This window comes from Megascapheus bottae, chromosome X, assembly GCF_031878675.1.
Source record: "Megascapheus bottae isolate mThoBot1 chromosome X, mThoBot2.hap1, whole genome shotgun sequence".
Lineage (NCBI taxonomy): Eukaryota > Metazoa > Chordata > Mammalia > Rodentia > Geomyidae > Megascapheus > Megascapheus bottae.
The window spans coordinates 23,519,326-23,545,924 of NC_143547.1; the positions used below are offsets into that span (position 1 = coordinate 23,519,326).

General features: G+C 39.0%; 1 protein-coding gene across 5 annotated transcripts in view; it reads left to right on the forward strand.

Annotated features, from left to right (window-relative positions):
- Positions 1-26,599, forward strand: part of Usp9x (ubiquitin specific peptidase 9 X-linked) — a 130,734-nt gene that overhangs the window by 1,241 nt on the left and 102,894 nt on the right. For all 5 annotated transcript variants that reach the window (XM_090325744.1, XM_090325745.1, XM_090325747.1 and 2 more), the window contains exon 3: positions 22,757-23,010. In XM_090325744.1, the coding sequence (XP_090181870.1) occupies positions 22,915-23,010 (96 nt within the window). In that variant the 5' untranslated portion in view covers positions 22,757-22,914. The remainder of the gene's footprint in view (positions 1-22,756; positions 23,011-26,599) is intronic.

Below are 26,599 nucleotides of genomic sequence, written 5' to 3' on the forward strand. Positions count from 1 at the left end.
CGGCACTCGAAGGCCCCGCCGCCGCTCTTCTCCTTAGACTCGTTCCACTTGACACCAAACGCCATTACTGAGGTGGAGTGATTTGAAGCGGTAGAGCTAGGCCTCGGCTACGCCTGGCCATTAAGCCTGACGACTTGTCCGCCTCACCGTCTCCCCCCAGGCTCCCACGATAACCCGCAGTTTCTCCGCCGCCCTGTGGTCTCGGACTCGGGGCCGCTTATCGGCTCTCTCCACCGCCCTCGGGTCCCCCCCCCACCCCCACCTCCGAATCTGCCCAAGGCCAGAGCTGCGAAAAATGTTTTAACTATTTCTGCAAAATCATTAACATGGACCAGGCAAGTTCGTGAGAGAGGCTTTACGATTTGATCCGCGCTTTATTTTTTCATTCATTGGGAAATATTTCGAGAGTTAAGAAGCAGGTGTATAACAGGGTTTGTTTCATTGTTTTGTTTTGTTTTTGGGTATTTGTATGACTTTCTGCAAGGACGAGAATTTACACGGGAATTGAAGGTGGGTTTTCTTTTTGTTTTTGTGGTTGTTTTTGCTTGCTTGTTTTAGGAGATCTACGTAAACATTTTAGTTTTTGGAAGTTCCATCGTTATAGCATTAATTAAGTTTTCACGGTGGACTTTACAGGTGTATATAATTGCTTCAGATTGCCTTTGACTTTAACTGTGACCGAGTTGTAGATTTAGGTTAAATATTCAGGCTTTGTTTTTGGAAGAGGGAGTATTTGTAGTGTTCTTTTTACCGGGGAACCTACAAGTGTCTTAATACATCGTTTGTATAATTTCACTTTAGAGAAAGAATAATTTGGGGTGCATTGATTAGCAAACTTTTCCCGCAGGCACATTCCCTCTTGAGGCTCATTGTCTACCCTTACGTTAAGTACTGGTTAACTAAGACTAGCTTGGCTTTCGTAACTCACCCGTATACTTGAACTTAAAAAGAGATTGCAAGCTCTCTTTTAGATCTCACTAGTCCACTAATTCACTAGGCTGCCATTTTGGTTTCAAGCAAATACCTTTTAGATTCTTTGAAGAGTTAAGTATTAATTATATAGAGAGGTCACCTTTTTTGTCAAATTTTAAATTCGTGTGCTTTGTCATACAACTTTAACCTTTTAAACTTTATTGTTCCAGTGTTTGGGTAGAACGAAAGTCTTCATGAACTGTTTGGAATTGATGTTCCAAGGGTGAGCGCAAACTGTTTGATGGTTTTTTTCAGTATATTTTGATTTCAATTTAAAAATACAACTTTTGACAATGCAAATATATTATGTATTATATCTTACAGGAAAATTTAACTTTTTGAAATTCTTGTTAATGTTCTCGTGCTGCTTTCTGTCTTTAGTTTGCTGACCTTGGTAATTTCTGAGAGAATTTGTGGAGGGATTAATCAGAACAGAATGTGGGGAATATTAAATTCTTTCAGGAAGTAACTTTGAAGGACAGATCTTACCTTTTACTGCTAATTGGAATCTCTTGTTGGCATTTCACCGTTTTGTTATTATCAGTGGAATGCTCAAGTAGGATTTACTTTGTCTTTTGTCTCAGGATCATTTTCTCGTATCTGGAGAAGATAAATTTAGTGTCTCCTTGGAAATTGTTCTTTTTTGATATAGTTTTGTAGTTTTGTCTTGTAGTTTTAAAAATGAGTGTCTGTCATGAGTTTGCCAGTTATGGTTGGACACATGCAGGTGTTCGTTTAGCACTTCTTTATTTCAACAGATAATTTTAATAGTTTTATATTTGGGGGATTTTAAACTTTGAAACTCAATCTGAAGCATTAAAGAAAGTTATTTGAAATATAAAGGAGTATGTGTTAAAGTTTTAGTCCTTTGTGTTTGGGGTAGTAAACTATAAAGGTTGTATTACTGATGTGGCTTATTGATGTACTTGATTTTAAAAAATTTTGCTCTAAAAATATGCTTTCATGATAGCCTGCATTTTAGGTTCTGCCCTGCTGATAAGTTTTCTGAAGTTTGAAATGTTTTTCTTTCTCAAAACTGAAAAATATGATGCTAATTTCCATTTGATTGTTTTAGGAGCTGTATTTTCAAAAGCTCTGTATTTTTAATAGAGTCTAACAGTATTTCAGGAAAGAATTAATGCATTGGTCCTCAACTCTGAATTAGAATGACTTGGAGAAATGTTTTTTTGTTTAATACTGATGCCTGGATCCTACCCACAGAGGCTAGTCAATTTGGTCTGACATGAGGCCTAGGTAAAAAAGTATATTTTAAAAGCATTCTGTATGATTGAGGCTGTATGATTCAGGTTGAAACCACAGGGTTATTTTTTTCACATGTTATAGAACTTTAAAGTGGAGTAGTAAGAAAATGAATTTTTCCAACTGCTATCCATTATCAGCACAATTATCATTTACTAAGTATTACATGTCAACACTGGTAAATTTTCAATTTATTGTGTTGTGTAGTATTGTTTCCACTGTATCTGATGTTTGAGTGGTATTTCGACTTCTGTGGGAGACAATGAAATAGTATTGATTGCTAATACAAAAAATTTGCAATTTGTGAAATATCTTTATTTGCTAAGGGAAATATTAAAAATTTGTAGCAAATAGTATTTTGCCAAGTGTGTGAGAGACAGAGGCAATATCAAGAATTAAGAGTTTGAACTAAAGGCCTTGGCTTTACCAGTTGATCCATACTTCGAGCCTTTTTTTTTTTTTTGCTTTAGTTATTTATCAGATTAGGTTTCTGGCCCTTTCCCTGGAGCCTTTACCCAGGCCAGTTTCCTATTATGACCCTCCCATCTATGGCCTCTTTAGCTGGGATTATAGGATGTTCACATTTTATGTATTGTAACATATCTTTCCAACATTGATTGGCAATGCGTAGTATCAGTTATTTGGTATTTGTGCCTCTTAATCCCTTTGAACCATTCTGTAAAAATTGTGTATAGTGGTAAAGGAAGCCTACTAGGGAAATCTTAAGAACTCCCCCTCCCTCCCCAGGTAGAGACAGGATCTAGGGTACTTGCGAGCCAGAGGGCTCTGTCACTGAGCTGTGTCCCCAAAAAAGCATTTCCCCAAGTTATTCTAGGAGCATTCTTTTTTTTTTTTGCCAGTCCTGGGACTTGAGCTCAGGGCCTGGGCACTATCCTCGTGCTTTCTCAGGGCTAGCACTCTACCACTTGAGCTACAGCACCAATTTTTTCTATGTATGTGGTACTAAGGAATCGAACCCAGGGCTTCATGTGTGCTAGGCAAGTGCTCTACCACTAGGCCTTGCTCCTGGCCCAGATTCTAGGAGCATTCTTAATATAAAGGTTTTCCTCATATTTTCTAGCACATTATTGGGTTTCAAATTTATTTTTTTGTTGAATACGAAGTAATAACCACTTTAACTTACCTAAAATATATTCTTCAAACATATCTATAGCCCTTAACTCTGTGTGTATATGTATGAGTGAGTGAAAGAGGAAAGGAGGAAGAGGGAGAGAAAACAGTTTCCATTTATTTTGTTTATTGTGCCAACCTAGGGCTTTACCTCAGGGCCAGGCACTGTCCCTGAAACTTTTTGCTCAAAGATTACTTAGTGCTCTACATCTTGAGCCATAGATCTATTTCCTTTTTCTGTTTTGGTTTTTTTTTTTTAGAAAAATAAAACAGACAATGCCACATTTACCAACATACAACCGATTTTTTGGTGGTTAATTGGAGACAAGAGTCTCACAGACTTTCCTGCTGGTGCTGGCTTTAAGTAGCTGGGGTTACAGGTGTGAGTCACCAGTGCCCCACTTCCTCTTTTAAGACTAGGTTTCAACTTAGTCTGGTCTTGAACTCTTGAGCTCAATGATTCTCCCATATCAGCCAGTCTCTTGAGCACTGGGACTAATGGTACATGCCACCTGTGCCCAGCTAGGTTTCCAGTTTTCTCAGTGACTTCCTAGCAGTTTCTGCATCAGTTGTTTATCACAAACATGGAGTCTGTTTTCTGTAGATTCTAGCTGAGTAAATTTGGAGAAGGAACCAGGCATTCAAAAGGTGAGTCTGATGTGTAGATAGGGTTTTTTGTTTTGTTTTTGTTTTTGTTTTTTTTTTGTAATTCTTTGGAGAGGACGGGAAGATCTGATAAGCCTTTGTATCTTTTGTTCTATCACTACCATGTGAGTTTATTTCTGTCATTCATGTTGCCAAAAATACAGATTCAAACATAGGGGAAAGTTCAGGCATTAGTTCAGTTAGGTTTGAAATACAAATTATGCACATTGCAAGATATATCTCATATTATTTCAGAGCACTTTGCCATAGAGAGTTCCAACTCTAAAACGAATGTTTAAAGTAGAATTTTATTCTGAACTTGTCTCCAGTAAATCCAAATGTCAAGTATACTAAAAATGGATTATTTTAGAATTCTTGGCATGTTGGCTTGTAGGAATTGCTGAGTTTGCATACTGTACTATTAATTTTTGGCCAAAAATGACATATTCTGGTACACCCTTTTCTCCTGTAATTCTTTTTTTGTGTGTGTGCTGATGCTCTGTTATTGCTACCCTGTTTGTTATTGTTTTACTCATTTTGCTCAAATACTTTATTTTTGTCTTCCAAAACCCTGTGCAGTGATACATGCTGGATTGGGCGACTGAGACACTAGTATCACTGAAGCCCAGGAGATGAACAGAAACTGGACAACATATAGTGACATGGTTCAAAAAAATTTTCTTTGCCAGTCCTGGGGCTTGAACTCTGGGCCTGGGCAGTGTCCTTGAGCTTTCTCAAGGCTAGTGCTCTACCACTTGAGTCACAGCACCACTTCTGGCTTTTTTTTCTGTGTGTGTGGTACCTAGGATTCAAACCCAGGGCTTCATGCATGCTAGGCAAGCACTCCACCACTAGGCCACGCTCCTGGCCTCAAAATATTTTTTTTTAATTCTGCAAATACTTCTAAGTTGGTGGCTTCCATCTACGCAAACTGATCATCCTGAGTCTTTGATAGATCTTAACATACATATATATATATACACATATGTGTGTATATATATATGCATATATAAAGTATCTAGCGCATAGATGTATAACTGCAGAATTAATACAGTTCTTTGTATACTTAGAATGATTTTTGCATTTTTGCTAATTCTCATCACTGTTTTTTTTTCAGTTGACCTGATGTTTCTTTTATGATAAATTATGGAATGGATCTTAGTTCTAGTCAGACTTCTCATTTTTCAGCTGAGGAAGATGGCTCACAAAATGAGGACTAGCCGAGAGTGTGGCCTACCTGGCATGCACAAAGCCCTGGGTTCCACATACACAGAAAAAAGCCAGAAATGGTGTAGCTCAAGTGGTGCAGGGTACTAGCCTTGAGAAAGCTCAAGAACAGCTCCCAGGCACTGAGTTCAAGGGCCAGAACTGGCAAAAAAAAAGATGAGGAAACATCAAGATATCATGCATATATTCTTTGTGAATCTTTTCATATCTAAGAAATCACATTTTCTAAGCTATTACCTTTATAGTTACTCATAAAATGATCACTATATTCTCTTCTCTGGTAATGGTTTAGGATTCTGTCCTTTACCTTTAGGTATTACAGAGCACCTAAAATAATACTGTTTAGAACAACTTAACTGATTACCTGAATGGCAAAAGCTGGAGCTATAATTTGACTTCATAACCTCAAATTGCTTGTACAGAATTGATGATGCATCATCATTTTGATTCACACATATATCCTTTCTGTAACTGACAATCACATGGCTTTGAACATGCTAGACATGGGTTAGGAATTATATTTTGGGTGATTTGGGATGTTAGATCCCATCGTCTGTAATGTGAATTGAGAAGGAAAAATATAGAGAAAAAGGGGAGTAGAAGTTCCATTCCTGTCTTTTAGGCCCATTTCTTAACTGCTTGACTTCAGGCTATTAAGAGTTAATTGTAAATTCAACTATTTACTTGAATTTATTTTTCAGGGTATGATGCTGGAGTTTGACTGAAACTGTCTTCATACATGATAGATATGTGTTCAGCCACTGTAACCACACTCCTTAGTCCCTTTTTCAAAGTGTCATTTTTTTTTTGCCTGGGCTGGCTTTAAACTTTGGTCCTCCAGATTTCTGCCTTCCTGGTAGCTGGGTTTACATGTGTGAACCATTGCTCCCAGCTTGGTTGAACTTTGTTAGTCTACTTGTTACTAGTCAATACTAAGAAGAGTGAAAGTTGCCAAATGGTAATAGACCATGGTCTACATTAGCAGAATATTCTGATCAAGATAGTGAATATAGTTATGGTTGTTCTTCTTGATATCACCTACAGTTCAGAGCAGAACCTTTTTTTAACAGAACCATTTCTGTAAAATACCACATAATAAATATTGTGGACTTTGGGGCTAAGAAGGACTTTGGATAAATTTGTATAATGAAATTAAAATAATAATGATAATGGGGTACAATTAAGGATAATTCAGGTCTAATGAGCGAAACAATTTGGTTTGAGGGGGGTAATAAGCCAGTATTTTTCTTAAATGGGATTTTAACTTAATGTTCCCTATCAAAATTGTGAATAATCCATTCTTAGCTATCTTGTGGACTGAACAAAACAAGAGACTGGATTTGTTTTATAACTATTGCTTGCTGATTTGGGGTTTAGAGCAGTTATTCTCAAACCTAGAAGGCTTGTTAAAATAGGTTGCTGTGTCTACCCCCAGTTTGATTCAGTTAAGTCTGAAGTATGTAATAAGTTCCCATGTAGAGGATACCCCTTAGATAATTACTGATTTAAAGATTAATTCCACCTTTTAAAATATTTGACTTTTCTTTTGTTTCATGACTATAACTTTTAACTCTATCTTGTACTTTTTTTTTCTTTTGCCAGTCCTGGGCTTGAGCTCAGGGCCTGAGCACTGTCCTTGGACTTTCTCAAGGCTAGAGCTCTACCACTTGAGCCTCAGCACCACTTCCAGCTTTTTTTCTATACCAAGGAATCGAACCCAGGTCTTTGTGCATGCTAGGCAAGCACTTTAACCACTAGGCCAAACTCCCGGCCCCTCTATCTTGTACTTTTAAGTTTAACAATTACATTTAATGTCTACATTATATGGATATGTACTACGTATTGGGTATTGAACCTAGTAAGAGGAATACAAAGTAAGAAAAAGGAATTGTCCCTGTTGTATATGAGTTTAAAAATCAGTTTCCACGAACACTTCAGAGATTAGAACCTGTGAAATTAGGAATTAAATAATTTTTTGCCAGTCCTAGGAATTAACCTCTTTGTGCTTAAGGCTAGCACTCTACCACTTGAGCCACAGCACTGCTTTTGGCTTTTTCTAAGTAGTTTATTGGAGTTAAGTGTCACATGGACTTTTCTGCCGGGGCTGGTTTTGAACTGTAACCCTCAGATCTTAGCCTCCTCAGTAGCTAGGATTACAAGTGTGATGGGCACTTTGAAATGAATATTTTTCTTTGAGTTTCTGATAATTATTATTTAATTCAAAGTTTCTCATGAGTTTATGCAATAAGTTTAAATCACATTCTCATGGGTCCTTTGCCACAGGAATTAAGCATGTGCCATTTTGTGTTGTTTGTCCTGAGAACATCCACACCTCACCCTTTTTAAGTGGTAGGCTAGAGCTCTACTACTTGAGCCATAGCACCACTTCCAGCTTTTTTGAATGTACTTGGTACCGAGGAATCCAACCTGGGTCTTTGTGCATGCTAGGCAAGCACTCTACCATTAGGCCAAACTCCCAGCCCCAGCCTTTTCTGTGTGTGTGGTACCAAGGAATTGAACCCGGGTCTTGATGCCTGCTAGGCAACCATTCTACCACTAGGCCAAACTCCTGGCCCTTCACCCTTTTTTAGACAAGATCTTCATGTTTATCCAGACTGGTCCTTGACCTGTAGGTTCAAGGAATCCTCTTTCCTCAGCTTCCCAAGTACCTATAAACTATCACTATATACTACCATGCTCAGCCAAGAGATGTTTTCATTTTGTTCCCCCCCCCTTTTTTGGTCATGGAACTTGAACTCTGGGCCTGGGTGTTGTCCTTGAGCTCTTCAGCTCAAGGCTATGGCTCTACCTCTTGAGCCACAGCACTACTTCCAGTTTTCTGGTAATTGGGTGTTAATTGGAGATAAGAGTTTCATGGACTTTAGTGCTGTGCTGGCTTTGAACCAAAATCTTCAGATCTCAGCCTCCTGAGTAGTAAGAATTACAGGTGTGAGCCACCGGTGCCCCAGTATTCTGCCCTATTTTTTGGTATTGCTTTTGTGAATACTCAAAGCTCAACACAAAAAGTTTTTAAAATTTTACTATTTTTGTTTATGCAGTATTGAATGATTGGACCCAGGACTTCATGCATGCTATACAGGCACTCTACCACTAAGCCACAATCCCGGCCCCACAAAGTTGATATTAATATTCAAAACTCTCAAAATGAAGTTGACTTTCCAACTTGATTTTCTACCCCTTTTTAACGCCCCCCATCACCATTTACCACATAACTCCCAGTTCTCCATAAACCCTGCATGTTTTCCCATGGGTAGTTTTGTTTTCTCAATATCCTTTTCAGAGGATTCCCATTGTTTGCTAATACCAGTCATATCATGAACATAATAGCCTGTTTCATTTTAGGCATCTGTTGCTTTTCATCTTCTTTGGCTCTTGAGGTTTACAGGATGGTTTAAATGTATACTAAAAGGCTTTAGAATCTCTTTATCTCTGTTTTCATTAAGTCATTTTTACAGTCTCTCCTCCCACCCCTTTCTCTCTTGTGAATTTTGGGGCTTGATCTTAGGACCTAGACACTGTCTCTGAGCTTCTTTTGGTCAAGGCTGATGCTCTTTCACTTTGAGTCACAGCACCACTTCAGTGTTCTGGTAGTTAATTGGATAGAAGAGTTTCATGGACTTTCCTGCCTGGGCTGGCTTTGTACTACAGTTCTCAGATCTCAATAGCTAGGATCCTGAGTAGCTAGGATTACAGGCACCGGCACCTGGCTCTGTTTCTCTCTTGGTTACTTTGCTGTGGGTTGAGAAATGTGATGGCATTGTGTCTTACAATTTAGTATAATGTGTGAGAGACTTATGAGAACTTTGAACTGTTTCGTGTTCTATGCCTTTTATCCATAATCTAGGCTGTATTTGTAATCTCGATTTTCATTGGACTTAGGTTAGTAGCCCTGAATCTCCTTTCCTTAAAGTTCAAACTTGTTAGATATTAGCTGATAGAAGATCTTCCTTCCCTCTTTCTTTCCTTTTTTCTTTACTTAGTAATAGTTAATTGTAACAGTTGGGTGCTGGTGGGTCATGCCTGTACTCTTAGCTACTAGAAGGCTAAGATCTGAAGATCAAGGTTTGAAGCCAGCTAGAGCAAAAAAGTTTGTGAGACTCCTATCTCCAGTAAACTTCCCAGAAAAAGCTGGAAGTGGCACTGAGGCTCAAGTGATAAAGAACTAGTCTACTTTGAAAGGGTTTTTTATTTTTGGTTGGGGTTTTGATTTTTTTTTAATCTGGCTAGTGCTCTATCACTTGGAGCCACTGCACCACTTCTAGTTTTCTAGTGCTTAATTGGAGGTATGAGTTTCACAGACTTCCTTGCCTGGGCTGACTTTGAAACATGATCCTCAGATCTCAGCCTCCTAAGTAACTTGGTATACAAGTGTGAGACACCAGTGCCCAAGGACAGTGCTCAGACCCTGAGTGCAAGCTCCAGGACTGGCAAAAAAAAGTAGTTATTTCTACAAAATAGATGGCTTGTTTGTATATTCTTTGATTGAACAGCTAGGTTGGATAATTATTATGTCATCATCCTACTTTTTTGATTTTTGTCTTGCAGTATTGAGGTTTGAACTCAGAGCTTCATGCTTACTAGGCAAGCACTGTACTACTGTTTGTCCTTGCTTCCAGCCTTGTTTTATGCTGGTTATTTGTATTTTTGTGTTCTTCTATCAGGGTTTGAACATTGGGCCTGCGTGCTGCCCCTTGGTTTTTCTGCTCAATACTGGCACTTGAACCACAGCTCTACTTCTGGCTTTTTGGTTGTTTGTTGGAGTTAAGAATCTCATGGACTTTTCCTTCCTCACTGGCTTCAAACCACAGTCCTGAGATCGCAGCCTCCAGAGTAACTAGAGTTTTAGGCATGTTCCACTAGGACCCAGCTATATTTTTGAGATACTTTCTCTCTTCCTGCCAGCCAAATATCTATTCACTATTTGAAGCTCTCCATAGTTCCTGGGATGATAGTTGTGGTGGGCCTTGAACCCAGCTATGGATGGACAAAGATCTCATGATTTTTTTTTTGGCCTAGTCTGGTCTTAAACTGTGATCTTCCCATTCTGTCTCTCACATAGCTAGGATTATACTCGATATCACCAAGCACTCAGCTAACTGGTATGTCTGTCTGTCTCTTTCCCTCCTTTCCTCCCTCCCACTCCCCCCTTTCCCCCCATCAGTCATGGGGTTTGAACCCAGAGACTAAACTCTCTACCACCTTGAGCCACAGCACCACTTTAGGTTTTCTAGTGGCTAATTGGAGCTAAGAGTCTCATAGATTTTCCTGCCCAGTCTGGCTTTGAACCATGATCCTCAGATTTCAGCCGCAATAAGAATATTATTCTATGAATTGTATTACAGGGAATTTAGTAAAACAGGCTCTGTTGGGGAGGGGTGGAAACCATTCAGGAGGGGTTGGATAAGGGAGTGTGAGGGGGAATATGATCAGTGTAGTTTGTATATGAGAATAGAATAATGAAATCTTTTGAAAACTGTTTTAAGAGAGGAAGGCATAGTAGTTCACATGTTTAATCTAGCTACTCAAAAGGCTGATTGATTTGCGGTTTGAAGTCAGTCTGGGTAGGGCATCCAGTTAATCACCAAAAAAAGCCAGAAGTGGAGCCATGGCTCAAGTGGTAACGTGCTAGCCAGCTTTGAGCAAAAGCGCTCAGGGACAGTCCCCAGGCCTTGAGTTCAAGGACGGGTACCAAAAAAAGGAGGAGAGAAAGTAATAAGAGAGAATGATAGAGGAAGTGAGATTGATTAGGATGTATTGCATATATGTGTGGAAATGTCATCATGAACTCCCCTTTGTAAAGCCTGCTGCACTCTAGAAAAAGAGAAGAAATTCACCTTTTGAATAGTAGAATGGGCTGGAAGCAATGGTAGAGGGCTTGTCTAGCAACATGAAAACCCTAATTCAAACTAAATGCTACCAAAGATAAAAATAGGACAGTATAGTTATAAACTGTGATAGGGTTTTATGTTAAAATAGTAGAAAAATAATTGTATTAGTAAAAACTTGTATTTGTTTATTTGTATACCAAAGCAGGAAAATCTTAGTAATTTGTAGTTGAGATGATAAGGAGATAATAAGGAGCCTCTGAAGATTCAAAAATTAGTATTGTCAAAATGGGCAATAATTTAATAAGCATTTCAAGAAATGATCAGCATCTTGTTAAAATACCTACCAGTTACCAGGTCCCTTTCGTGTACCTGGCACTTGATATACATTCTCTCATCAAAACTTTCCAATCATCTTAAGAAGTGTTAGCCACCTTAAGAGAATAAGATATTTGAAGATTAAGATTAGTATTTATAGGGCTATTTTATTATATGCATTGTCAGAAAATCCTGCCATTTGCAAAATTAAAAAAAAAAAAACAAAAACAGGAGCTGGGGGCAGGTGGCTTGCACCTGTAATCCTAGCAGCTCAGGAGTCTTAGTGGCCCTGTGGCTCAGTGTGGTAGAGTACTAGCTGAAGAGCTCAGGGACAATGCCCAAGCTCAGAGTTCAAGCACCACCACGGTCTTAAAGTCTGTAAATGCTTGCCAACCTATAGTAAATACAGGACTTTAAAATTAAATAGGTGATGTGTTAGAAGGAATTGTAGATATAAAGAAGGGTTGCAGCTCCTGAGAAAGAAGATAAATTACAATGCATAAAGATTTGGTAGAACTGCATAAATCTTTTATTTGAAGTAGCCAAAGCCAATAAGAAGAATATAAGGCAATAAGCACTTGGGTCTCCTACCTAGCACTTCCATACTACATTCAATTTCTGTAACTTCTAGGGCAAAACATGCATGTATTAGGGGAAAACTGACAACCCACCACCATTCTACTTTCTCTATGAATTTGATCATTCTAGCTACCTAATATAAAGCTATACAGTATTTGAGTATTTGTGACTTGACAGTCACAAAACAGGACGTTTTGTCCTCAGATTTCATTCGTGCAGCAGCATACCCTTCTAAAAGTAAAAGTCTACTCTGCTGATTATGCATACCACATTGTTCCTTTTTTTTTTTTGGTCGGTCATGGGATTTGAACTCTGTGCTTGGGCACTGTCCCTGAGCTCTTCAGCTCAAGGCTAGCACTCTACAACTCTGAGCCACAGAGCCCCTTTCAGTTTTCAGGTGGTTAATTGGAGGTGAGAGGGTTTGAACTGTGATCCTCAGATCTCAGCCTCCTGAGTAGCTAGGATTACAGGCATTACCTAAAGCACCTGGCATGCTTCCACCATTTGCGTATAATGTTTTTATGATAATGGGTGTGCAGATATATCTGTTCAAGTCTACTTTGAATTCTCTTGGTACAAAGACGAGGAATTGCCATATCATAGGATTATGCTTTTGAGGAATTGCCATACCGCTTCCCATGGTAACTGTACCATTTCATTTTCCCACCAACAACACACAGGCTTCCAGTTTCTCCCCATTTTTGTCATTTTTATTTTTATTTTATTTATTTTTTTGTCCTGGGACTTGAACTCTGGGCCTGGGCATTGTCCCTGAGTTCTTCAGCTCAAGGCTACCACCCTACTTCTTGAACCATAGCACCACTTCCAGTTTTCTGGTGGTTAATTGGAGATTTAAAGTCTCACGGACTTTTCAGTGCTGGGCCTGGCTTTGAACCTTGATCCTCAGATCTCAGCTTCCTGAGTGGCTAGGATTACAGCCACTGGCGCCCAGCTTATCAGCTTTATTATAACATCCTAGTGGATGTACAGTAGTATCAACTTGTGGTTTTGTTATACATTTCCCTGGTAGTTAATGATAAACATCTTTTCTTGTGGTTATTGGCTGCTTGTATATCTTTGAAGGAATATCTTTTCTGATCTTTTGCCCGTTTTCCATTGCACTCTATTATTATATTGCATAGATTCTTTGTATATTTTAGATACAAATCTCTTTAAGATTTTTCACAGGTTGTGATTTTCTTCTCTTTTTGGGGTTGACTCTTTATTGTCCTTAGAACTTTAAGCTGTAAGTCTTTGTTTTTGAGCTTTTAAACTACTTTTTGATGTGGCAGTTGAACCCAGTGCCTGGGTAGGAACAAGCACTCTACTACCACTGTGCTACATCACTAAAAAAGTTTTTAAATTTTTTTCAGTTAAGCTTCCTTTTTTTTATTGGGTTGTGTCAATAAAGGAGTGCAAAAGCAGGAAAAGGTTCCGCTCTGCATTATTTGCCTAAGACCATCTGATTTGGAGACCAATCTCTGAGAAATCTACTTGCCTAAATGTTCCCCCCCCCCCAACTCCCATGCACTGGACCAGATTATTTAACAAAGAGTTTTAAGTTAAATAAAGTTTACCTTCTCTCCTCTATTTCCCAACTCCCATCTCTCTCTTGGTGGTTCCGGGGCTTGAGGCTTGAACTCAGCCTGGGGACTGTCCCTGAGCTATATTTTCCTCAAAGCTAGCACTCAACCACTTGAGCCACAGCTCTGCTTCTGTTTTGTTTTTTTGTTTTTGGTTTCTGTTGGTTAATTGGAGATAAGAGTCCCAGGGACTTTCTTACTCAGTCTGGCTTCAAACTACAATCCTCAGGTCTCAGCTTCCGAAGTAGCTAGGTTTACGTGCATGAACCACAGGCACCTATCCTTACTTGTTTCTTTAATTCTTTTTCTTTTTTTATTTTTTGCCAGTCCTGGGACTTGAACTCAGGGCCTGAACACTGGCCTTGGGTCTTTCCTCAAGTCTAGTGCTCTACTACTTGAGTCCACAGCACCACTTCCAGCTTTTTCTATGCATGTGTACCAAGGATTCGAACCAGGGTCTGCGTGCATGCTAGGCAAGCACTCTCCCATTAGGCCAAACTCCCGGCCCTGTTTCTTTAATTCTTAATGTTGATGTTATAGCCAAGAAAAGTCATCACCAAATACTAGATCATTGATATGTGCCCTTAGATTGTTTTGTTTTGCTTTTTTGTTTTTGCCAGTCTTGGCTTGAACTCAGGGCCTGGGCACTGCCCTTGGACTTTCTCAAGGCTAGAGCTCTACCCCTTGAGCCACAGCACCAATTCCGGCTTTTTCTATGTATGTGGTACCTAGGAATCCAACCTGGGTGTTTGTGCCTGCTAGGCAAGCACTCTGCCACTAGGCCAAACTCGCGGCTTGCTCCTCAGTATTTTGTGTGTGGGCGGGGGTCATGTTGCCTGGGCGCTGTTCCTGAGCTCTTCAGCTCAAGGCTACCACCCTACCCTTGAGCCAAGCTTCACTTCCCGTTTTCTAGAGGTTAATTGGAGATAAGTCTCAGGTCCTTTTGTGCCTGGGCTGGCTTTGAACCTTGATCCTCAGATAACAGCCTCCTGAGTAGCTAGGATTACAGGCATGAGCCATGGCCAGCCCTGGCCCTCCCAGCCCCTGCCCTCAGTATTTTTGAGTGAAGTTCTTCACTAAATATTTTAGGATAGCTTAAAGTCTCTTGATCTCCTTGTGTCAGTCTTCTATATGCTGAGCTTTAAATTGTGCACCACTATACCTGATTGAGATTAGCAATTTTTTTTCTTAATGTGGTCTTTGATCCATCTTGAGTTAATGATTAAAAATCAGCTATTAGTCTTACTGAGATATCTTTGTGTATGATGTTTTGCTTCTTGCCATTTCAAGATTCTGTGTTTGACTTTTGGGCTGTTTGGTTATGATGCTCCCTCTGGATTTTTACATTTGTCCTACTTGAAATGTATCAAGCTTCTTGAATGTATAGATGAATGTTTTTCATGGAAAGCAGGTTTTCTCTTTTAATTGGTTGCTGAAAAAGTGATGAGCAGGGGGTTACAGTTACATAGTTAGGTATATATTGTTGAGTATATTTGTTTTTGTTCATTGTTACCCCATCCCTCATTTTGTCCCTGTAACCCCTTCCTATTCCCTACCCTGCTTGACCATAATTTCTTCACCTTTTCTATTACTTTTCCTTTCAGGGACTCATTACCCATACATTGGTATTCTTAATTGTGCCATACATTTCTTTGATGTTCTTCTCACTTTCTCTTTGTTTTTTTAAAATATTTTTATTGTAATTAATAAAAAGGTTACATGATATTTGCCAGATAGAAGGTGCATTAATTCACATTAAGTTACCTATATCAAGTAATCCTGAGTTTACTGATTCTTTCCTCTTAATCTTTTAATAGTACTGTTGTTAAACCACTTAGGTGACTTTTTCATTGCATTTTTTTGTGGGGGGGGTGTTGATCATGGGCTTGAGCTCTGGGCCTGAACACTGTCTCTGCGCTCTTCAGCTCAAGCCTAGTGCTCTGCCCTTTTGGGCCACAGCGCCACTTCCTCATACTTTTCATCATTAAAATTAACATTTATCTCTCTCGTTAACTTATCTCTTTTTGTCTCCTTAATTATAGACCATTTAGAAATTGCCCTTATTTTTCCTTTGAACATGATTTCCTTTAGTTCTTTGAACATATATATATATATATATATATGAGATAGCTTTTTTCATTTCAATAAATGTTATTCATATGATCAGATAACTGTTTGGAAGTCTTTGCTGAGTCTGACATCTGGACTCTCTAACAACCTATGTTTTTCTGAATGTAGGCCATACATTCTTTCTTCTTTGCATGTCTCATTTCTGGCTTAAAACTGAATCCTTGCTGGACATGGTGACTCACGCCTATAATCCTAGCTACTCAGGTGGCTGAGATCTGAGGATCAAGTTTCAAAGCTAGCCTGGGCACCAAAGGACCTGAGACTCTTTATCTTCAATTAACCTCTAGAAAATGGGAAGTGGGGCTGTGGCTCAAGGGTAGGGCGGTAGCTTTCAGCTGAAGAGCTCAGGGACCGTGTCCAGGCCTAGTTCAAGTCCCATGACCCCTCCCCCCCAAAACAAAACTAAAAAAGAAAACCCCTGAATCCTTCATATCATGTAGCAGTAACTTTGGGAACTGTTTGCTTATCTGCCACCCTCACCAGAGACTTGTTTGTTTGCTTATTTACTAGCTTATTTATTGATTGCAGCTTGGGAGATTTTATATTTTCTAGGCAGGTGCTGTTAACATCTGAGCCAACTCCAAGCCCAATGTGAACAATTTTGGCTGAAGTCTATCTTCTGTGGCTCCATCCACCCAGTATGTAGCCTGTGATTCATTTTTGTAAAGATTTTTTTTGTGTGTGTGTGGTTGATAGATTAGTGTTACTACACCCTAACCCCACTTGTCCTATCCCCCACTCACACCTCCAACTAATCCTTCTGAGTAGCATTATAGAGTTTCTATTATCTCTGTATTGGGTGATTTATACAGAGGGATGTGTGTGTTATTCAAAACATAGCCTCTATTAAGTACTTGCTGACTGATAGTTCTATTGTTTTACATGATGCCTCAGGATATAAATTGTCCCTCAATCAGAGTCAACTAAATCCTCATGTTTTTCAGTGATGTATGATACCAGTTGATAAGGATTTATTCTGATCCAGGAAAGGTGTTCTTAGTTCTCTTTCCCTGATTTCTCTTTGGTGAACTACTAGATGGGTGATGTTTATTTTCATGGAACTTCAGTTTGTTGGTCCAAATGAAATCGGTTTAGTTATGAGAACTTCAGAAATCTGTTCTTAAGGGATTCCTTTCTCCATAACAAAGCCTGTATATTACTGCTTCAGTACTTGAGGTGGACTGTACCACCCCTAATTCTTGAGCAGATTACTGAGTGGAGGAATTGGCTTTTAGTCTCAAGCTTATCTCCTGTTGTAGAATCTTGGCCTAGGTGGGTAAGATGGAGTGAGCACAGTTGGTACTGTACTATTCTTGGCTTGTACCTATGGATGGAAGAAAGGAGCCCCAGGCAGGTCTGCCACTCATTGCTGCAATAGAACCTCTGCAACTAAAAGTTGGAGGTCATAAGAAATGCTGGCTTCCTTCCTTAATTAAAAGTTTCTATGTTCTAGTAGAGCGCGGAGGCTCACGCCTGTATTCCTAGTTACTCAGGAGGCTGAGATCTGAAGATCAAGGTTCAAAACCAGCCTGGGCACTAAAGTACATGAGACACTTATCTCCAATTAACCACTAGATGTAGCTCTGTGTCTCAAGGGGTAGGGCAGTAGCATTGAGCTAAAGAGCTCAGGGACAACACCCAGGCCCAGAGTTCATGCCCCATGATCAAAAAAAAAAGTTTCTACATTCTATATATGCCTTTAGAAATTTCTAAGGATTTAACCACAGTTTTTGGTTGTTGTTTTGCTGGTCCTGGGGCTTGAACTCTAGGTCTAGGCACTGTTCCTAATCCTATTTGTACTCAAGACTAGTTTTTGTCAATCCTGGAGCTTGAACTCTAGAGTCTGGGTGCTGTCCCTAAGCTCTTCAGCTCAAAGTTACTGCTCTACGACTTTGAGCCAGTGCTACTTCCTAAACATATACAGTTTTTTTTTATGTTGCCCCACTGTGCAAGACATAAGCCATTGTATTTTATAATTTTTCCCCTCTGCTAACATATCAATTGAAAATGGTTTCTAGTTTACATAAGACAGTCAAAATTAAAGTTTTAAGAGTTTAAAGTAGTGAGGGCTAGTGCATGGTATAACTTGTGTTTCATAGTTAAATATCTTGCCTCTGGTAAGTCAAATCTTTTAAGAACGAAAAACAAAAACCATGGATTTCTATTAAACAGACATGCAAGGAATGAAAGGCAATTGACTAACTTTCCTTTTGATTTTGGTACATAGAACTGAAATAGAGCAAATTCCTAAGTAAAGATAATATGACTTTAAGCATAAGCAATCAAATTTTTCCTCTGAAACTCAAGTCATAGTATTGAGTTATAGTATTTGAATTATAGTATTTGTCATAGTATTTGGGTTATTGCTGTTTATTTGTTAGTTGAGTCTTTCCTTGATCACTAATAATAGTTCTACAATAGCATAGTTAATATATGCACATTGTTCTATGCTATATTCCCCTATGATTAGAATCAATTGTGGTCTATAGTATTTGCTCAGTACATATTTCTTAAATGACTAAACTTTAACTTTTTACTTAAGGCGCCTTAGTTTCTGAATGTAAAGACTAAAACTTAGAGGGACATCAGTATGTAGCTACATAGTGAGATCCTGTCAGAGAGAGATAAGTAAATTGATGTATTACATACTGAATATCCTACAAAAGGAAAATGATTTAATTCTGTGGTCTTAAAGATATGTTAGAAAGGAGATAATTACATTGTCACTTTTACAGTTTACTTTAAGGTCCCTTTGTTTAAAAGGATTGCCTTTTAGCTATACGCATATTGTCCATCAAGGGATAGACATTTGTGTTGCTTTCTGGGAATACTTGCAAAGAGATGGTTTAGTGTGGACATGGTTATAGAATTATTTGTAAGCATACCTACTTTTTACCTGTTCTTCAGCCTAGTCACATGACTTCTAGCCTGTTTTCTAATTTATGCAGAATTGCCCCTAATTCTGAATAGACTATACAGATGTACCTAAAAACTACCTCTTAATTTCAATGTGTCTTTGGGCCTCCATCTCCACTTATTCCATACTTGAGAGCATACTATAACTACCCCAAATTGTGACATACTACTTCTTTTCAGAAGATGATTAAAAACAACGACAAAAAGACTCTTATGTGATGCTACTGAATCTATATCCTTCGACCCTTTTATTTGCCAGTCCTGGGGTTTGACCTCAGTCAGCATCTGAGTACTGTCCTTGGGCTTTCTCTAGGCTAGAGCCACAGCACCACTTCCAGCTTTTTCTAAGTATGTGGTATTGAGAAATTGAACTTGGGTATTGTGCATGCTAGGCAAGCACAATCCACTAGGCCAAACCCCCCGCCCCTTCTACCCCTTTGAAAGTAATTTTCTTAAGACCATAAAGTTTTTTGCCTGAATTATGCAGTTACAGAGTCAATTATCTAGAGGGATGTTTTTACCTCAATTTCAGTGTTCAAAACTGTGCCATTACTGGGGATGGTAACTGAATGCCTATAATCCTAGCTGTCCTAGCTACTGAAGTAGCTGAGATCTGAGGATTGATGTTTGAAGCTATTCCTGGCAGGAAAGTTCATGAGATTCTCCAAGTTAACCACCAAAGTGCCAGAAGTGAAGACTGTGCCCAGGCCCTAAACTGAAGTCCTAGGTATGGTGCATACTTGAGCATACGCACGCACGCCATCACTGCTATCTGCCACCTTTCTCCTTTACCAAAAAAAAGAATCTGGAATCCAATCTCCTTTAAGTCTAAGAGGATTAGAGTTTTAAGGGACTGAGTGGGTAGAAGGAGGAGAGTTGGTTACTATTGGCAGCCGCTCATGTCTAATGATAAGAGGGCAAAGTGGATGAGTGCTGAAAAGTAGTTTGATTTATCTATTAGTAGAGCACTATGGACTGAGATTACTCATATGCACAAAGCTTCATGTGTTTTGTTAAAATAATTCAAACCTATCCATAGACATTGCTCAATTAAAGGATCCTTTAATTTCAAGCAATTTCATTACCTTGGATCATGATCATGATCATGATCAGAAGCATTCCAGTACTGAGTCTGATCCGGACTTCTTACTTAACTCAGCTGACACTCTACCACTGAGCCATGCCTCTAGCTCAGCTTTTTTGATAGTTATTTTGGAGAAGGGATCTCTCAAATATTTCCGGGCTTCAAACTACAGACAATTCTCAACCCTCTGAGTAGTTGGAATTACAGGCATGAGCTACTGGACTACAGTTAAATAAATTCTTTGTAAGACTTAAGAGGCAGTGGTGAGTGATTCAAGTAGTGCGGTGAAAATGGTTTGAATTTGAAATATCTCCCACAGGTTCATGTATTGAGCTTAGTCTCTAGCTGGTGATTGTACTTTGGAAAGTTCTGGAGATTTTAGGAGGCTGGGTCTAACTGTAGGAAGTAAAGTCACTGTGGGGAGGTCTCTTCTTGTTGCTGTATGTTGATGAGGGGCATGTTTGGCTACCTGTTCTGACTATAGTCAGGTAAGTAACCCTGTTATACATTCCTACCACTATAGGCCCAGAATCCATGGAACTAAGGGCTATGGACTGAAATCTTAAGCCAAAAAAAAAAAGTTTCTGTACTTGTGTGTGTCAGGTATTTTGGCACAGTGATAAGAAAATAACACTGGGAGATTAAAGCATGTTTTTGTCGTTGTTGTTGTTGTTGCTGTTGTTGTTTTAATCCCAGGAAAGGTGTAGGAGGGAATGATGAGACTGTCATTCATTGGAGAAGTGTATATGGTAGGATTACCCGCTCAGATTAAGGGAAAAGCAAAAAAAATAAAATAAAACATATTTGGATTAGAGAAGGAAGTTGAATTAATAAAGGTGCTACTTTGAATGCTAAGGCAAGAAAGTATTCAAATAATTGTTCAGCAATTGTTAAGGCAAATGGAAGAAAAATTTCTCCATGTTGAAAAAACATGGACGTCATGTAACACTATGTAATTTAGGTATATAAAATGGAAGACAAAAGTGAGAGATGGCTTAATTGTATCTTCAGTTTTGTTTTAGTTTTATGTATTGATGAGTTCATGAGTTGTGTTGACAGCCTCAGTCCTACTTGGTATCACCAATTTAATTATTGGTCTTTTTTCCTTTGCCAAGTTGATAAGTCAAACAAAATGTTGTTTTTATAATTTCTATTTTCAAGTTACCAATGAGACTGAGAGGTAGTGTAGCAGTTAAAGAACTGTGAGTTCTCTGGGCTTGAATCCCCTTTAGCTGCTTACTGATAAAGGTAGTTTATTTTCACTCACCTCATTTGTAAAGAGGGATGATAGTTTCTAATGTATACATTATAAAGATTAAAGTGCTTCAAGTAGTACCCAACATATGAAAAGTTATGTCATATGGTTACATACACATGTGTTCAGAAAAGTATTCTAATAGTACTTTTTATAGCCCCTACCTGCTTTTATACTGAAATAGCTCCTTTTTCTTGTAATGTTTTGGATATATGTAGCACAGGTAATTTCTTCTATGCTACTTGCTTTTTTTGGGGGGTGCTGTTACTGGGCTGAACATTTTTGCTGAAGGCTAGTGGCTCTTGAGAGCCACTAATAGAGCTATAGCTCCACTTCTAGCTTTTATGGAGCTTAATTGGAATTAAAAGTGGCACAATTTTTTCCTGCCCAGGCTGGCTTTGAGCCACAATCCTCAGAGCTCAGATGTGAGCCACTAGCACATGGCTTAGAAATGCTTTTCAATTTAAAAAAAAATTTAAGGCCTTAGCAAATTGAAGATGGTTTACCATTCTATAATGTAATGAGTTGACAATTAAATGGTGGTGATTGTGTATGCAAGTGTATAAGAGAATCAGGCTCTCACATACAGTGACACTCAGTTGTAAAGGTATTATGGGGTGAACACTCTTGAATATGGTTGCTGGGAAGGAACTAGAATGGAATTTGGCAAAAAGCCAGAAGTGGAGGTATGACTCAAATAGTTGAGCCACCATCCTTAAATGGATTAAAGAAGGCAAACCAGGCACTGGTGGCACATACCTATAGTACCTATACAGGAGGAAGAGATCTAAGGATCGTTGTTCAAAGCTAGCCCATACAGTCCGTGAGACTTTTTATCTCCAGTTAACCACAAAAAGTTGGAGGGGAAAGGGGCCAAGAGTTTGGCCTAGTGGTAGGTTGCTTGCCTAGCATTCATGAAAACCTATGTCTGACTCCTTGGTGTACCACATACATAGAAAAAAAAATGTTGGAGCCGGGTGCGGTGGCTCACACCTGTAATCCTAGCTACTTAGGAGGCTGAGATCTGAGGATCAAGGTTCAAAGCCAGCCCGGGCACAAAAGAACTTGAGACTCTTGTTTCCAATTAACCTCTAGAAAATGGGAAGTGGGGCTTGGCTCAAGGGTAAGACGGTGGCCTTGAGCTGAAGAGCTCAGGGACAGTACCCAGGCTTAGTTCAAGACCCATGACCCATAAAAAAGGGAATATAAAAAAATATTGAAGGTGGAACTATAGCTCACGTGGTAGGGTAAGCCTTGAGAACAAAAGCTCAAGGGTAGCATCCAGGCCTAGCATTCAAGTCCCAGTACCAGACACTTTAAAGTCTTAAGGATTTGTCTTCCCAGGCTGGCTCAAAACCAAAAGTCTGAGATCTCAGTCTCCTAAGGAGGTAGGACTGATTATAGATATGAGCCACTGACACCTAACCAAGTAGCTTGAATAGGGTCTTTGGGTAAATTTCAGGAGAAAAGGGAAACAAAGATACCACCCCCAGTTCCTCTTCTCTTATACTGGGAATTGGAGCTAGACACATTTCTAGCTTATTGATGCTGGACAAGTGTGCTATTGCTTGAACTGTACCAGTAGATAATAAAAATATTCTTATGGGTTTTTTTTGTATAATGCTATTGGACCATCATCAGTTTATGAACTTTGAATATGGTGATACAACCTTAACTTTTTTGCGTTTCCCTGCCATTTGTATACTTGCCTTCTCTTGAATGGGTGGATTGACTCTTGATAATGAATTTGAACTGTATTTTAATACATAGATTTTAAAAATCTAAAACAAATGTACTTTTTTTCTTGTAGGTTATGCAATGGTCTCTGCAAGATGGTTTATTCTTGAATTGGAGCTTTTTAAGACTGACAAATGCTGGTACTTCATCTTCTATAAGTGGACTATAATTTCTTTTCTCAAGACAACTACATAAGCAGACAAAATTGCAAAGATCTGCCCTGTATCGAGTATGACAGCCACGACCCGTGGCTCTCCAGTAGGAGGGAATGACAACCAGGGCCAGGCTCCTGATGGACAGTCTCAGCCCCCCCTCCAACAGAATCAGGTAGGATGTTAAAGACAGCAGTTAAAGCTGCATTAGTATGCCTACTGGTGGGATATGTACTACATGAAAAAGCATATTCTGAATAACTCTTATTTTCAAAGTAGCCACCAATGGTCATTTTAAGTTGGCTTGTTTGTTTTGTCTCAAATGAGCTTTTGGCTCATTGGCTAGTGTTGTACCAACTGGGCCATACCTCTAACTCTTCCTATTAAACCATATACTTCATACCATAATGAGACAGCTCAAAATAAAGTTTGTGTTGTATTTAGTGATGCTTTAATATATAGCCCATCTTTTTCTGGTGTTTTATTATAGTACTCATAAAATTAAGTAAAGTCCTCTTCAGTTCTAGGGGAAGACAATGTAATATTTGCTCATCCTAGCCTATTATATCCCCTGTACACTATCAAATTATTGTAAATTTTTTTTGAGACTCCAGGTAAATTATGTAACCTCTTTTTCATCTTTACAAGATTATAATGCAGCTTCATAGCATTGTTACAAGGATCACATGAAATAATGTTTGCAAAGAACTAGAAACATTTTAATATCAAGGTTTTATACTCATAAAGCTCTAAAGTAACATACTTCCTCTATTTTCTAAATCAATTTGTATAGGTTTCTGTACAATTTTTTTCTATTAATTTTTTGGAATAGTTTACTGGTGGTACTTTCTGTCCTGAGATTTTTACTTGTGGAAAGGTTTTACTTTTACTTAGAATTTTCTGATTTTGGAGAGGTTTTTAGTAAGTTGTGCTCTTCCAGGAATTTGTCTATTTCATCAAGATTATCAAGTTTATTGAAGTGTAACTATTGTTCATAATGGGTTTTTTTTTTGCCAGTCCTGGGATGAGCTCAGGGCCTGAGCACAGTCCTTGGACTTTCTCAAGGTTAGAGCTCTACCACTTGAGCCTCAGCACCATTTCCGGCTTTTTTCTGTGTATGTGGTACTGAGTAATTGAACCCGAGTCTTCATGCATGCTAAGCAAGCACTCTACCACTAGGCCAAACTCCCAGCCCCATAATATGTTTTTGTCCATGCTGGGGATGGAACAGAAGGCCATTCTACATGCTAGGAATGTATTCTATCACTGAGCTACTTTTTTCCACCTCAGTTCCTAGGATGCCTTTTTTTTTTCAGTTACCTTTTTAGTGGCTTGGGGCTTATGTAGTATCTATTTCTATTGCTACTAATTTGTGTTCTCTTTTCTGATAAATCTTTCTAGGAGTTTTCTAATGTCATTAAACCTTCCCCCAAACACTTCGTTTTGCTTTGGTAACTGCTCCAGTGCACAGATACCACACACACGCACACACATGCACCCATATTTTTACCCCTATTTCCGTGTTCTTTTTACTTTGGATTCAGGTTTATATTTTTCTCATTTTCTGAAGTAGAAGTAGATAATTGATTTCAGCTCTCTTTTTTTTTCTTTTGTGTCATGGTACTTGAACTCTGTGCCTGGAGGCTGCCCCTGAGCTTTTCATCTCAAGGCTAACATTCTACCACTTTGAGACACAGCATCACTTTGTTTTCCAGTTTTCCTCCACTTTCGGCTGGTGGTTAATTGGAGATGAGCATCTTGGGGACTTTATTGCCTAGGCAGGCTTTGAACCATGATCCTCAGATAGCAGCCTTCTGAGTAGATAGGATTATAGGCATGAGTCACCGGCACCTGGCAAATCTGAATAAATTTAAAACCAAAAATATTGTATGGGGCTGAAAGTGTGCCCTAGTGGTAGAGTACCTGCCTAGTATGCACAAAGCCCTGAGTTTGATTCCATGTTACCACATAAACAGAAAAAAACCCAAAAGTGGTGCTGTGGTTCAAGTGGTAGAGCACTAACCTTGATGAAGCTCAAGGACAGTGCCCACGTCCTGAGTTCCAGCCCCAGGACTAGCCCCTCCCCCAAATTATTGCACTTACATTTGTCATTTGAGGATAAGTTCTTAATGTTACATATTAGATAATTTCTTCTATCATTTGTTTGGCTCTTTTTCCTTTTGTCTGCCATTTTAGAGAAATGAACAAGCTAGATTGTCCTAGCCTAAATAAGTATGTCAATTTTATTTCTTTTTCAGTTTTCATGTGGTTTTTTTTGGGGGGGTGGGACTGCATTTGAATCTGTTAAACTGGCAAGATACTGCTGAGTCAAACCTCCAGACCTAGTTTTCACTGATGCTTTTTTTTTGGCAGGGGAGGGGGGGATAAAGTCTTAAATTCCTGAGATAAACCTTTCATTCCTGGAATCATGGGGCCATGCAACTATGCCCAGCTTCCTTTCCTTGGAGACAGTCTTGTGGACTTTTCTGCCCAGGCTAGGTTGGCATTACAGTAACCCCAGTGTCAACCTTCCATGCAGTTTGAGGTAGCAAATGCATGCCACCTCATCCAGTTATGGGATAAGAGGGGATCTTTTTGCTGCCCAGCTAACTTGTGCCCCAGCTGACCTTGAACCTTGATCTTCCTGTTTGAAGCCTTATAAATAGCTGGCATGAACCACCAGCGCCTGGCTTCCAGTTCATACACATACACCCCTTTTTATTTTTTGCCAGTACTATGTCTTGAACACAGGGCCTCATGCTCTCCTGAAAGTACTCATGGTGCTCTAGTACTTGAGCCATTCTTCTATTTTTGCCAGTTAATTGGAGATGGACTCTCTTAGACTCTTCTGAGAATGACTTTAACCACTTCAACCATGATAATCAGATCTCAGCCTCCTGAGTAGCTAGGATTATAAGTGAGAGCTATTTGCACCCAGTTTAGTTTCCACTTTTAAGACAAAATAGCAACATGTACAAAATTACAGGTCTTGGGCTAGAATATATTACAAATTTAAAGGCTAGTATTCAGGTTTCTTTAGACATAGTCCAAGGGCTGTTGGTTGGTACAGATTACAGTAATTTTTAAACAAGGAACTAGTAGTTAAAAGAGTTCCAGCATTTTCCCCTCTTTTTTTGGGGGGGGGGTTTCTTTCGTGGGACTTGCACTCTGGGCCTGGGTACTATCCCTGAGCTTTTCAGCTCAGGGCTAGTGCTCTGCCATTTGGGCCACAGTGCCACTTACTGTTTTCTGGTGGTTAACAGGAGATAAGAGTCTCATGGACTTTCATAAAGCCCTTGCTGGCTTTGAACCATGATCCTCAGATCTCAGCCTCCTGAGTAGCTAAGATTATAAGCATGAGCCCCCAGTGCCCAGCTCCCCTCTTTATTTAGCATTTTATTACTTGCATTATGCATGAAAATCTTTGTAATGTAAAAAAAATAACTTTCTTTACTTTAAATTTTTATTTTTCATTTAGAAGTACTAGAGTGTACATGTTACACATTCATCTATACATTATATAAAATATATATACACACACACAGACTTGATAATATAGAGAATAATTTTAGGCTCTGTAATCAAGCCCACTGGAAAAATTAAGATGAACATATCTAGACCAATATAGCTATTAATTTCTGTAGAATGCCAGCACAAGGTAAACTGGGATATTGTTTTCTAGAGTAACAACACAGATCACCTTTCAAGCTATACTTGATTTTTAGGGCTTGAATAAGGAATACTAATAGTATATATGCATATTA